The following is a 15133-nucleotide window of genomic DNA, read 5'->3' on the forward strand; positions in this document are numbered from 1 at the left end:
TACTTATGATTCATTTGTGAATCACTTATTAGCTAGTTTGCATCGATGAATGATTTTGAACCTCTTATGATTCGTTTGTGAATTGTTCATTAGCCAGTTTGTGTCGATGAATCATTCAAACCACTTATGATTCATTTGTGAATCGTTCATTAGCCAGTTTGCATCGATGAATCATTTCGAACCTCTTATGATTCATTTGTGAATTGTTCATTAGCCAGTTTGCGCCGATAATTCGTTCGAACCACTTATGATTCATTTGTGAATCGTTCATAAGCCAGTTTGTGTCAATGAATCGTTTCGAACCACTTATGATTCGTTTGTGAATTGTTCATTAGCCAGTTTGCATCGATGAATTGTTTCGAACCTCTTATGATTCATTTGTGAATCGTTCATTAGCCATTTTGCGTCGATGAACCGGTCGAACTACTTATGATTCATTTGTGAATCACTTATTAGCTAGTTTGCATCGATGAATGATTTTGAACCACTTATGATTCGTTTGTGAATTGTTCATTAGCCAGTTTGCATCGATGAATTGTTTCGAACCTCTTATGATTCATTTGTGAATTGTTCATTAGCCAGTTTGCATCGATGAATCATTTCGAACCTCTTATGATTCATTTGTGAATTGTTCATTAGCCAGTTTGCGCCGATAATTCGTTCGAACCACTTATGATTCATTTGTGAATCGTTCATAAGCCAGTTTGTGTCAATGAATCGTTTCGAACCACTTATGATTCGTTTGTGAATTGTTCATTAGCCAGTTTGCATCGATGAATTGTTTCGAACCTCTTATGATTCATTTGTGAATTGTTCATTAGCCAGTTTGCGCCGATAGTTCGTTCGAACCACTTATGATTCGTTTGTGAATCGTTCATTAGCCAGTTTGCGTCTATGAATCGTTTGAACCTCTTATGATTCATTTGTGAATTGTTCATTAGCCAGTTTGCGCCGATAGTTCGTTCGAACCACTTATGATTCGTTTGTGAATCGTTCATTAGCCAGTTTGCGTCTATGAATCGTTTGAACCTCTTATGATTCATTTGTTAATTGTTCATTAGCCAGTTTGCATCAGTGAACCATTCAAACTACTTATGATTCATTTGTGAATGGCTTATTAGCCAGTTTGCATCGATGAATCGTTTCAAACCTCTTATGATTCGTTTGTGAATCGTTCATTAGCCCAATTGTGTTAATGAATCGTTCAAACCAATTCTAATACCTTTGTGAATCGTTCTTTAGCCATCACTTCACGAATCATTCTGAACAGTTCATTCACATCGTTTTGTGGTATTAAAACATTCAAACCACTTATGATTAATTTGTGAATTGTTTTTTAGTCAGTTTGTGTCCGTGAATCAGTTTACAAACCATTCTGAATGATTCATTTGAGAATCATTTTATTGAGTCAATTTGTAGTTATGAATCGTTCAAATCACTTACAAATCATTCTGATCGGTTCATTCTCATCGTTTTGTGTTATTGGAACATTCAAACCACTTTGCAGATCATTGTTAATGAGTCATTTGTGAATCATTTTCTTAGTTGAATCATCCAAACAAATAAATAAACACATTGATTGCTTTGGTTTTTTGAACAGTAGCAGATGAACAGATGAGATCCGCTGTATTTGCTGTGTTCAGTCGTCCGTCTGTGTGTCTGGTGTTCAGTGGTGATGTTCAATGGCTCTTTGCTCTGAATTGTGCAGCTGATGATGCTCCTGGCGGCTCTTTCCGTCTGTTAGCATGTGAATGTGGATCAGATTCATCTCAGAGCACCTTTGGCAAATTACAGCCCGATCATTATCACAGGCACATTACAGTCCAGTCATCTGGGGGAATCGCAGAAACTCACAGGACATTTTCAGCCCTTATTTCACCCCAAAAATCCCAAGAAAAATACAAGCAATCATATTTTCAGTTCAAAGAAATTGCCTATTTTATGTGTGTGTGTGGGGGGGGGGGTCTCATGCCTTTGTCTTTGGCTTTTTGGCATATTACAGCCAAAATGATTATTAGGCACCATTACAATGAAGTCATTTGGGCGAATCTCATGAAATATGGCCTGAAGAAATTCTCAGGCTGTATTAAACCCCAGATTGATAAGGAAAAAAGCAATTATATTTTGTGCAAGAAAAAAATAAAGCCTATTTTTAGGACAATACAACCTTTCTTTCTTTTTTCTTTTTTTTTTTCTTTTTTTTCTTTTTTTTTACTCACAGTGATTTTCTCCAGATTCTTGCTGTGTTCTCATTACTATAATGCACAAATAAATATGAGTTAATAAATAAACTGAAACAAAATTAATGAAACAAACAAACAAAGTTGTATAGTAATACAATAGAATGTATGGTAAAATACAAAATACATAAAAAAGGAGTTTAGTATATACAGAGCTTTTATTTATTTATTTATTTTGAATATCACTAAGGAAAGAACATTTATTTTTTTGTTTGTTTGTTTGGTTAGAATATCACTACAGAGAATATTTATTTATTTATTTATTTATTTAAAAAATGCCACTAAAGAGAACATTTATTTATTTGTTTGTATGTTTGTTTGTTTAGAATACCACTAAAGAGAATATTTATTTATTTATTTATTTGTTTGTTTGTTTGTTTGTTTGTTTAGAATACCACTAAGGAGAATGTTTATTTATTTGTTTGTTTGTTTGTTTGATTGTTTGCTTGTTTTTATTACAATGAAAGATAATATTTATTAATTTAACAAAACTTTTATTTGTTTTATTTATTTGTTTTTAACAAAAAAAACAAAGTTATATATAAATACAATAGAATTTATAGTAGAATTAGTAGAATTTGTTGTACTGGCCAGATCATATTTTAATCCAATATCATAATAAAAATATAAGCAGTCATATTTTGTGCAAAGAAGATGAAGCATATTTTTATTTAAAAAATAAAAATAAAATAATAATTAAAATTGTATGTATTAAATGAATTAATATTGTTACATATAAATGTATATATAATTATAAATAGAGTTTTTATTATAATTTTAAAATAAATATTATAATGTTATATTATGTAAATATATGTAATTATAAATTAATTTTTGTAATATTTTGTACTTGCCTAAAACAATACAAACTTGTACAATTTTAAGGCCTTATTTCAATGCAAAATTCTAAGTTATGGGGAGAAGGAAATAATCATATTTTGTACAAATGACCATTTATATTTTGCCATAGTGACAAAAGATATATAGCTTTATAATTTCCATGATAGTAATAAATAAAAAATCTGAATTGTATAAAAAGATGACCGTGTCCAGAAAGGAAGACTGACATTTTGAATGTTAATGTTGTGAATATGTGTTTTGAACAGTAGTTGATAACAGAGTGGTTTGGTGTCGTAACGTGTTGTGTTTTGTGTCTGTGATCGGCGTCGCTCCCTAACGAGTGGACACACAGAGACTCGCGTGTGTGTGTTTATGTGTGTTTGTCACACTAGTCCTTGAAAAGCCCTCGTCGGGCGCGTCTGTGTTCAGCAGATGGAGGCTTTACTCCACAGCCTGCCGTGACTTCGGCTTTGGCCTGTTCCTCCAGTATCCCAGCATGCTCTTGGCACGCCACGGGCCCTCCATCATGATCCTGCTCTGGATTAAAGGATCCGCTCTCCTTTCCAAAAGTGGGTCAGTTTGCAGCGTTTGGCGACACACGGCCCTGATTTTCCTCCAGCGCACGCTTTAACTTTACAGATGAATCACATATCACCATACATGCCTTTAATTCACTCATATCATACACGTCATTTAATGTGGCTTGTTTTGTTTTATATGAATGTTTAGAGTTTCTGGTCGTCACCTGAAAGCAGCTTGTGATGTTTCTGGTCTGTGACGGGATCATTCGGGATCATCTTTTTGGAAATGATTGCATTTTTCTCAAATCTTCTGAAATAAACGACACTAATGAAGAGCAGAACTGATTCTTACTGAATCCCAGTATCATCTATGTTTTGTTTATAAATAATCGTATTTTATTTATTTACTTAAAGTAAGAGTGATAAGAAATGCTATTTATTTATTTAATTATTTATTTGTTTTAAATGATATTACTGAGAACTGTTATTTATATATAACTATAAATATATCATTTTTATTTATTTACTTAAAATAGAAGTAATGACAACTATTGTTTTATTATTATTTGTTATTATCATTTAAAATATTTTATTATTTGTTTTATTTATATTAAAAAACAGCAATGTGAAATGTTCATTTGTTTTTTTTAAATAACAGTAATGAAATATACTTATTTTCAATAAGTGAAGTCAACTTATTTATTTATTTGTTTGTTTGTTTGTTAAAAACAGTAATGAAAACTATTTATTAATTTTAAATAAAAGTAATAAGATCTGTTTTTATTTATTTGTTTTTAATATCAGTAATTGTTTTATTAAATCATATTTTTATATATGAAATGATAGTTAAGAGAACTACTGTTCATTTATTTATTTATATTATATTTTTAAATACCAAAAGAGAATATTTATTTATTTATTTGTTTGTTTGTTCGTTCATTTATTGTTAATAACAGTAATGAAAACTATTTATTAATTTTAAATAAAAGTAATGGGATCTATTTTTATTTATTTGTTTTTGTAAATATCAGTTTTTTTGGTTTATTTATTTATTTATTTATTGTGAATAACAGTAATGGGGTATGTTTATTTATTAATTTTTATATATGAAATAATAGTTAAGAGAACTACTGTTCATTTATTTATTTATTTTAAATACCACAAGAGAATATGTATTTATTTATTTATTTATTTATTTATTTGTTTGTTCATTTATTGTTGATAACAGTAATGAAAACTATTTATTAATTTTAAATAAAAGTAATGAGATTTATTTTTATTTATTTGTTTTTTAATATTAGTATTTGTTTTTGTAAATATCAGTTTTTTGGTTTATTTATTTATTTATTTATTGTGAATAACAGTAATGGGGTATGTTTATTTATTAATTTTTATATATAGAATCAGAGAACATTTATCAATTTTTATTTATTGATTTATTTATTTAATAATATTTATTTATTTATTTATTTATTTTGAATACCACTAAAGAGAAGACTTTTTTTTATTTTTTTAATAAATGTAATGAGATCTATTTTTATTTATTTATTTAAAAAGCAGTAATAAGGTTTTTGGGTTTATTTATTGTAAATAAAAGTAATGGGATATGTTTATTTATTATTTTTTATATATAGAATCAGAGAACATTTATTTATTGATTTATTTATTTAGTAATATTTATTTATTTATTTATTTATTTATTTTTTTGAATACCACTAAAGAGAAGATTTTTTTTTTAATGAATGTAATGAGATCTATTTTTATTTATTTATTTAAAAATAATAAATATTGGTAAAAATACACTTGTGCTTTAGTTTGCTGTGTGATCGAGTGACACTCGTGTCCTGTAAGTCAACATGTGAACGAGCGCCGTCACATTTGCTTTGGAGCAGACTGAGCTGGAACAGCAGGACTTTTCATCTGTAGAGACACTCGATGCACACGATGAGGATGATCAGTGTGTGTGTGTGTGTGTGTGTGTGTGTGTGTGTGTGTGTGTGTCATATGTGTGTGCCAGGTGAGTCTCTCTGGGAATGTTCGTCCTCAGGTGCGTCTCCTTGAGTAAAGTCACGGCTCAGGTAGAGCCGCCATCTGTCCCGTCACACACGCGTGTTATGAACGGCCCCGTTAGACAACACAAGGTCAGTCACACGACCACAGACGTGCGTTCGCTCAGTTCGGCTGCTCTACACACAAAACGCAAGGGGAAATTCACAGGTCAAATTATACTAAATATCCGTTAAGATGAATGCGGTTTGTGTTTTATAAATCGGACCAGAGTTGTTGTAGGTTTATATTTTTGTTTTATTTTTATTATTATTATTTTTTTGTTGTTGTTGTTGTTTTAATGTTTTATTTATTAGAAGCTTAGCTTTGTTTTGTTTTTTTTCTCGTTTTTTTTTAATTATTGTTAGATTTAGTTTTAGTCTTTCTGTTTTTTGTTACATTAATCAGATTTTTTAAAGTTGTCAAATATTTAATTTTATTTTTTAATTTAATTTAATTTTATTTAATTTTATTTAATTTTATTTTATTTTATTTTATTTTATTTTATTTTATTTTATTTTATTTTATTTTATTTTGTTATTTTATTTTTACCATGGCAGGGCTGCCATTCATGCTGTATTACACTTTATCATTTAAGAATGTTTATATTTGTCAGCACAGTCCATTGTTATTGTGCTCTGGTCATATTTAATGCAGGCAGTTTGTAAAGGTTTCAGATTTTATAACACATTATATATCTAAGTAAAAAATGAATTTGAGGCCATTTTTATTTCAGGTTTTCCCAGTTATGTTTTTATTTTGATTTCAGGTAACGAAAAGATTTTAATTTAGTGTTTTACTTTTATTTCAGTTAACAAATTTAGTTTTTGTTTGTTTGTTTGTTTGTTTGTTTGTTTTTTTTTAAAATAAAATAAAATAAAATAATAAAATGACATGAAATGGAATAGAATAGAATAGAATTTAAATGAAATATAATAGAAATGAAATGAAATGTAATAAAATGAAATGAAATATAATAGAAATTAATTAGGATGAAATTAATGAATAGGATAGATTTTTAATTTAAATAAAAGTGAAATGATATAAAAATAAAAGAGAAAAGAAATAGAATAGAATAGGACATAATTGAAATTAAATGAAATTAACTGAAATAAAATAAAATATTTTATTTTTGTTTTTATTTAAATTAACATTCTTTTTTTAAGTTTTCTATATAGTTGCTTTATATTTTAATTAACAAAAAAGTTTTAAGTTTTAGTATTAGTTCAGTAGTTTTAGTTAACATTTAGATATAAATATATAAATCCATAAGTACAAAAATATTAATATATAAATACAATATATATAAAAATGTATATATATAAATACAAATCATGAACAATATTAATAGCTCTTAAGTGTTTTGAAAAGAGCTGGACTCATTTTGCCAAGATTGTTCTGTTGGAAAAACTTCCATTTTTGTTGTATTTGTATTCAGGACACGATATAGCGCGTTTGTGTTGAATGATGTGAGTTTTTGATGGAGTACAGCATGTATAGATATAGAAAGCGTCCGTATCGCTCGTGCAGCGGAAACACATTTCATTCAGTGAGTTTGAGATTATGAGCGATGCTCTCGTCACATGTTGGATCTTGTAATGAATAATAATGTTCGCTCATGAATTTATTCCATGAATGTCTGACATGAATTGTGCTTTAGGTCTACAGTGTGAACATGAAAGGCTTTTATTCATTTTGAGCTCCAGTGGTGAATATATATAGTGCATTACTGTCATACGTCAGTAACAGTTTTTTCTACTTTTTTATTCATTGTTCTTGACTATACATATTACATTTTCCTAAACACAATTTAAGGCATTATAAATACTAACTTTTTATATATGTATAAATGTATATATATATATATATGTGTGTGTGTACATTATAAATACATTATACATAACACATAATTTGTAAATACGCTAAATGTATAAATAAATACGTTGTCAATTTTGTGGAGAAAAAAAAAACATTCTATTGCAGGTGCATATATATTGTAACAATCCACAGATAAAATAAAATGAAATAAAAAAGAAAGGAAAAGAAAAGAAAAGAAAAGAAATAGAATAGGATATAGAATAGGATAGAATTGAAATAAAATAGAATAGAAATGAAATTAAATGAATTGAAATAAATTGAAATGATATAAAAATAAAATAGAAATGAAATGGAACAAAATGAAAAAGAATAAAATATAATAATAGAGAAATAAGTAAAATGAAATGAAATAACATGAAATAAAATAAAGTAGAAATTAAATAGAATAGGATGGAATTTAAATGAAATTAAATAGAATAGAAATTAAAATAATAACATAGAAATAGTTTAGAAATAAGATTAAATAGAATAGAATAGAATAACATAAAATAACATAATAGATAGAATTGAAATGAAGTGAATTGAAATTAAATGGAATAGAATAGAATAGCATAAAATAACATAAAATAGAATTTAAATTAAAGAATTTAAATGAAATTGGATATAATAGCAATGAAATGAAATAAAATGGAATGAAATTAAAGAGTGTCAAATGTAATAATATAGAAATGAAATGAAATAAAATAGAAATATAACAGAATTGAATAGAATAGAAATGAAATAAAATAAAATAAAAAATGAATGAAATTAAAATGAAATTATATAGAATAGAGTAGAATAGAAAAAGAATGAAAAAGAATAAAATATAATAATAGAGAAATGAAGTAAAATGAAATAAAATAAAGTAGAAATGGAACAGAATAGGATGGAATCTAAATAAAAAGTAAATAGAATAGAAATTAAATAAAATAGTAAAAAAAAAAAACATAACGGCATAGATTTAGATTAGAAATTAGATTAAATAGAATAGAATAACATAAAATAACAAAATAGAATAGGATAGAATTGAAATGAAGTGAAGTGAATTGAAATGAAATGGAAATATGAAATTAAATGGAATGAAATTAAATGATTAAGAATCAAATGTAATAATATAGAAATAAAAACGAAATAAAATGAAATAAAATAGAAATATAATAGAATACAAATGAAATAGAATTTAAATAAAATAAAAAAGAAATTGAATAAAAATTAAATTAAATGGAATAGAATAGAATAGAATAGAACTGGTTCTAAAACTTTTTTTTTTGCTCAATCAATCTTATTTGTAGCTGTGAAAAGTGTGACAGATGTTTTCGTGTGGGGTTTGTGAGATTCACATGTTGTTTTTGTCTTTGGTGAGTCTGTGAGTTTTGAGCTGTGCATTATTGAGGCGGTGTGAGCCGCATTATCTGCGTCATTATAACACAGCGCTGCATTAGCATCTGGAGCGTCCCGCCTGCTTTTATCTGTGGAAGCGCGAGTGTTTCTGCGTTCGCTCACACACACATCAAAGCGCCGGCCGCAGCATCAATAATGCATCTCGAGCGTGCTTCTGGTGTTTGTTAACTCCTGCTTTTTACAGCCTCCGCTCTCCGCCGTCGGCAGGATTGTCCCGCTTCTTTCGTAAGCTCCTCGTGTCCTTCTGCCGCATTTGTCCGGCTGCGTTAAACCCATTCAAATCCGTCCCCAAACACAAAGCTCATGGGAAATGCATGACGTGGGACGTCCTGATGGGAAAGTTGTGTTTGTGTGGAGCGTCTCATGGAAGTTTAAACTGGTTTGGTTGTATTTTTGATGGTGTAACGACACTTTGTCTTATGGATGGAAACGAGATTTTGACTAACTCAAAAAAAAAAAAAAACCCATCTCGTTAAGTGTGTAATCAGAAGCGCGGTCGTCTGGAACGGAAAAGGCTTGAAGAGACTGTGGTTTTGTGGTGTTTCAGATCCTCATCTCCACTCATTCCACATGCAGACTGTTTAGGGCTGAATTTTTATCTTGCAAACAAAAGCGCAGTCGGAGACGAGGAAGCGTTTTATCTTCTCCCGCGTGACATTATCAGCCTCAAATGAGGAGGAGGACGTGAAGAACATGAAGAAAGTAGAAACAAAGCAGCCTGTCAGACTCAAATTGAAAGAGCAGAAAATCACGGACAGACACGCAGAGCGGCAGATTTATGAAAAATCACACTCACCTCTGGAGTTGGACGCTACAAAACTATAAAGTCTCTCTCTTCTGCTCACCAAGGCTGCATTATTTGATCAAAAATATTGTGAAAATTGTGAAATATTATTATAGTGTAACACAGCTGTTTTCTATGTGAATATCTGTGAAAATGTAATTGATTTCTGTGAATTTTCAGCATCATTACTCCAGTCTTCAGAAGAAAATGTATCTTGTAACATTAAAAATGTCTTTACTGGCACTTTTAATCAATTTAATCCATCCTTGATGAGTAAAATCTTGCTTATTTTAAACTTTTAATGATATTGCATGAGTCTGAACAAATGCACAAAGCATTATTGTTGATAAAAAAAAAAATAAAAAAAAATAAAAAATACAAATTAAATAAAAAAAAATGATTAAAATAAATAATAGATTAAATAAAAATAATTAAAGCTAAAAATTTAAATTGAAAATATAAATAAAAAAAACAATAAATAGGCTAAAGTTAAAGTGCAAAACTTACTAAAACTGAAACAAACAGAAATGTCAAAACAAACAAAGAAAAAAAATCAGTATTTTACATATATTGTTGATACAAATAATAAAAAATATAAATTAAAAATTAAGTTAAAAATAAAAATGATTAAAATAATAAAATACATCAAATAAATATAATTAAAGCTAAAAAATGAAATTGAAAATATAAATAAAAAAAAAACAACTGCATAAACAGGCTAAAGCTGGAGTACTAAATTTACTAAAACTGAATTAAACAGAAAATAAATAAATAAATAAATAAATAAACAGCATTTATTTGAAATAGAAATCTTTTCTTATTTTTAGAAAACTAAAAATAAGAAGCTGACTGAAAACTAAATATGACTAAATATAAAAATAATGCTAAAACAACACTGAGACTGAAGATCATCAATCAGACTCAAGTGTTTCTATCATCCGTCCATCAAACAGCGTTTCATCACGTCTGTTTCATGTCGGAGCTCATGAGGCTGAAGATCTTCATTAAAAACACGATGACCTTTCAGATCAAATACGACACAAAAACGCCCGCGACGGAGATCAGAGCGACTCAACATCAGCAGCGCTTTGATAAAACACAGAAACCAGATGAGTCCTGATAAAACACCACAGATCATTTGGGCAAGATGGCATTTAATTGCTTGATAAAAAAATAAATAAATAAATAAATACAATTTCTCTTCAGGGCAAAATATTCCAATTAAAGTCATGTGTAAAAGCACTGACCACATTATTGCAAGTAAATGAATTCACAGCATCTGTCTGTTTACGGTCTATTGTATGAAAAATTACATCTTTTCAACTAAACAAATGACTAGATTTTATAAAGAAAAAAAAATATATATATATATATATATATATATATATATATATATATATATATATACATACAATCAAATAAAAACTAATGTGCAATAAATATGTCTAAAATAAATTTAAAAATTATATATAACCAAATTTTGTCTGCATAAAAATCAATAACAATAATTTTCTTTATTATGTAGTGAAGTGATTGTCAGTCCTTTGAGTTGAGAAAATCTGGAATCATTTGCAGTCATTAAAATAATGCTAAAAATAAATAAATAAATAAATAAAAATAAAATAAAATAAAAATAAAATAGATATATTAGATAATATAAAACCTAAACTTAAAAAATGTTGCCTGTGCATATATATGTAATGTGAAAATGTGTATATATGCATATGTAAAAAATATATATATATATATATATATGTGCATATATAAAAAAGTATTATTAAAATTTAAAAAAAAAAAAATTAATGATTCACGTACCACATGAACTGACTATATATAAAAACTGAATATATAACCAAATTTTAATCGCGTAATATATAAATATAGTCTTTGTATATATATATATATATATATATATATATATATATATATATATAGTCTTCAATCATTTCATTTCAGTTTTTTAATTTTAATTTTAATTTGTAGTTATTTTGGTACATCACCAAACATTTATTATTATTAACATATTGAAGTAAGTTTCATTTTTAATGTATTTTATTAATTTTAATATTTACTTTTTAATTACTGTTGTTGATATTTTTTTTAAGTAACAAAAATGTTTTTAACTTTGGTCAACTTTAGTTGTTATATTTGCAGTTTTTAATTTTTGTTTTTTGTATTGTTTTTTGTTTGCTCGTGTGTTTTGCTTTTTTTTGCTTTAATTTAAATAGATTAATTTTTGTTTTGATTGCAGTTTTTAATTTTTGTTTTTTGTTTGTTTGTTTGTTTTTGTTTTGTTTTGTTTTTGTTTTTTGCTTTAATTTAATAGCTTTAATGTATTTTTGTTTTAGTTTTAGCAGTAGTAGTTTTGCTACTAAACATAGCACTAAATTTATTTCAGTTTATTGCACAGGCAACATTTTTTTAGTTTAGGTTTTATATTATCTAATATATCTATTTTATTTTATTTTATTTTATTTTATTTTATTTTATTTTATTTTATTTTATTTTATTTTATTTTATTTTATTTTATTTTATTTTATTTTATTTTATTTTATTTTATTTTATTACTTATTTATTTATTTTTAGCATTATTTCAATGACTGCAAATGATTCTAGATTTCCCAGATTTTTTTCCAGGTTTAGTTTTAGTTCTCCTCTACTCTCTGTTTTTTGTCAGTTTGAGAATCTTTAAGAAGTAGTTTGTTGCTTATCGTCCTGTGAGTCCTGAGGTTGAAATGCGGTGTTTTTATGGTTTAGTTGAGTGTGTTTTGTCTGTGTTTTTTGTGTTTGCAGCGCTGAAGAAGGGTCGTTTCTGGATCACGCCGGACCCGTACCACAACGACGACAACATCCAGATCGGCCGCGAGGTGAAGATCTCGTGTCAGGTGGAGGCGACGCCGCCGGAGGAGCTGCAGTTCAGCTGGCTGAAGAACGGCCGGGCGTTACGCAGCTCCGAGCGGATGGTCATCACGCAGACCGACCCCGACATCTCGCCCGGAACCACCAACCTGGACATCATCGACCTCAAGTTCACCGACTTCGGCACCTACACGTGCGTGGCGTCGCTGCGGGGCGGCGGGATCCCCGAAATCAGCATCGACGTCAACATCTCCTCCACCACTGGTGAGTCTCACACACACACACTCATACACACACACACACACACACACACACACACACACACACACACACAATCACAGACATCAGACACCGCAGATCAGACACCAGCAAATACATGAACATCGTTTAATAATAAATGCTTAAAAAGCAGATTTTAACACTGATGAAATGGAAGTGAACATTATTATTTAATGTGTGTTTGTTTATTTATTTATAACGGAGCTTAACTTGTATTTATTTATATTTATTTTTCATGCATTTTCATTTATTTACGTGTTATAATATGCTTTATTTTTATTTATTTATTTATTAGATAATTAACTAATTAAATATAATGTTCAATTATTTATAGTTATATTAATATTATTATAATTAAGATTTTATTCTTAAGTTAAAATGTATATTTATTTATTAATTTATTTATTAATTCATTCGTTATACTATTTTAAATGTATTTATAATCACAGATCTGTAATGTATCTGTAATCACAGATCAGATGTGAGGAAGTACACAAACCCTGTTTAACATGAACCTCATTTAATTAATTTATTTATGTGTTCATTAATTTTTATATTTATTCATTATTTATTTTTTATTTATTTGTTTGTTTAGCTTAATTTGTATTTAATTTAATTTATAATTATTCATTAATTTTTATTTATTTGTGTTCATTAATTTTTATATTTTATATAGTTTATTTATTTACTTATTTATTCAATCAGATATTATTTACAATTATATTAATTATAAATACGATTTTATTTTATATGTGTTTATTTTGTTTTATTAATCCATATATTAATTCATTCATTATAATGTAATTTATTTATTTATAATTATATAATTGTGCTCTATAATTATTATTGTAATGGAGTTCAATTTTGATGTGTTTTATAATAATTTTATAACTAATTTTTATTTATATTTATAATTCATTCATTTATAATTAATGAGAATTTTAAATTAAGTTTTTTATTAGTTTTTTATGTAATTTAATTTTATAGTTATTTATTTGCATTTATTCATTCATTCATTGTTTTAGTTATTTATAACAGAATTAAAATGTATTTATTTATTTATTCATTTATGTAAAATTGGTTCATCTGTTAAATTGTAATTAATTATTTATGTATTTAAAATGAAAACATATATTAATTTATTAGTCCATTTATTAATTAATTCATTATAATATTATTTATTTATTTATAACTATATAATTGTACTCTATTATAGTTTTTATAATAGAGTTTAATTTTGATCTGTTTTATAATAATTATATAAACCATTTTTATTTATATTTATCATTTATTCATTCACTTATAATAGAATTTTAATAAATTTTATTTTTTATTCGTTTATTTACTTATTTATTTATTTCCTCATAATATGTATTGATTTCTTTATTGTGGAGTTTGTTATATAATTCATTTTTATAGTGAATTAATGTTTATTCATTCATTCATTCGTTTGTTTTATGATGGTGTGTTATTTTCCCGTGTGGGTCACGTCCTGCAGTTTCTCACAGATGATGTTTTGTTATGTGGATGTGCAGGAGTTCAGCGAAATGAGCTGCGTGTCAGTAATCGGGAGTCTCGGTTGATCAGTGCACTTCCATCCACAGCGTTGTGTCGTTTTTCATTATCATCCACTCATCTCAGATCATCGGATCGATGGCGGGCGCCGGCGGAGCATTAGCGACAGCAGACCCGCCTCAGTCATCAGGACGTCCAGCCGCTGATTCACTTACTGTCTGACCTTACGTTCGTGACAGACGCTGAAACCTCCAGAAACCTCAGTGAGATAAAGTCATTTACTCATGAAATTGTTCAGATTGAGGAATCAGTTCGGAGTATCAGTTCTAAAGCACATGAACATTCAGTCTCAGTATACATTTCAGAGAAAATAGTGTTTATTTTTATTTATTTATTTACTCACAATACATTTATTTATTTATTTATTTATTCATTCATTGTAATATATTTTGTATTTATCATTTTATTTTGTTTATTTGTTTATTTCAATTCATTTACAGTATTTTTTTTATTTATTCATTCATTTTATATTTATTAATAATATAACTTTTATTTAAATATTAATATAAATTGATATACATTTTTATGTATTAATATATATTTAAAATAAATATAAATTTATTTTATTTGTAATTATTTACAATTACTTTATTTTTTTTTATGTATTTACTCATTTATTTATTTATATAAATATAAATATAAATTGATATACATTTTTATGTATTAATATATATTTTAAATAAATATATATTTATTTTATTTGTAATTATTTTCAATTATTTTCTATTTAT

At 27.0% G+C, this 15133-nt stretch overlaps 1 protein-coding gene across 1 annotated transcript in view; it reads left to right on the top strand.

Moving 5' to 3' along the window:
* The window catches only part of LOC127183328 (MAM domain-containing glycosylphosphatidylinositol anchor protein 2), a 274658-nt gene that overhangs the window by 198799 nt on the left and 60726 nt on the right, over positions 1 to 15133 (top strand). Inside the window, exon 9 of the mRNA XM_051139299.1 lies at positions 12483 to 12812. Within this exon, the coding sequence (XP_050995256.1) occupies positions 12483 to 12812 (330 nt within the window). The remainder of the gene's footprint in view (positions 1 to 12482; positions 12813 to 15133) is intronic.

Source organism: Labeo rohita, chromosome 20 (assembly GCF_022985175.1).
Source record: "Labeo rohita strain BAU-BD-2019 chromosome 20, IGBB_LRoh.1.0, whole genome shotgun sequence".
Classification (NCBI taxonomy): domain Eukaryota; kingdom Metazoa; phylum Chordata; class Actinopteri; order Cypriniformes; family Cyprinidae; genus Labeo; species Labeo rohita.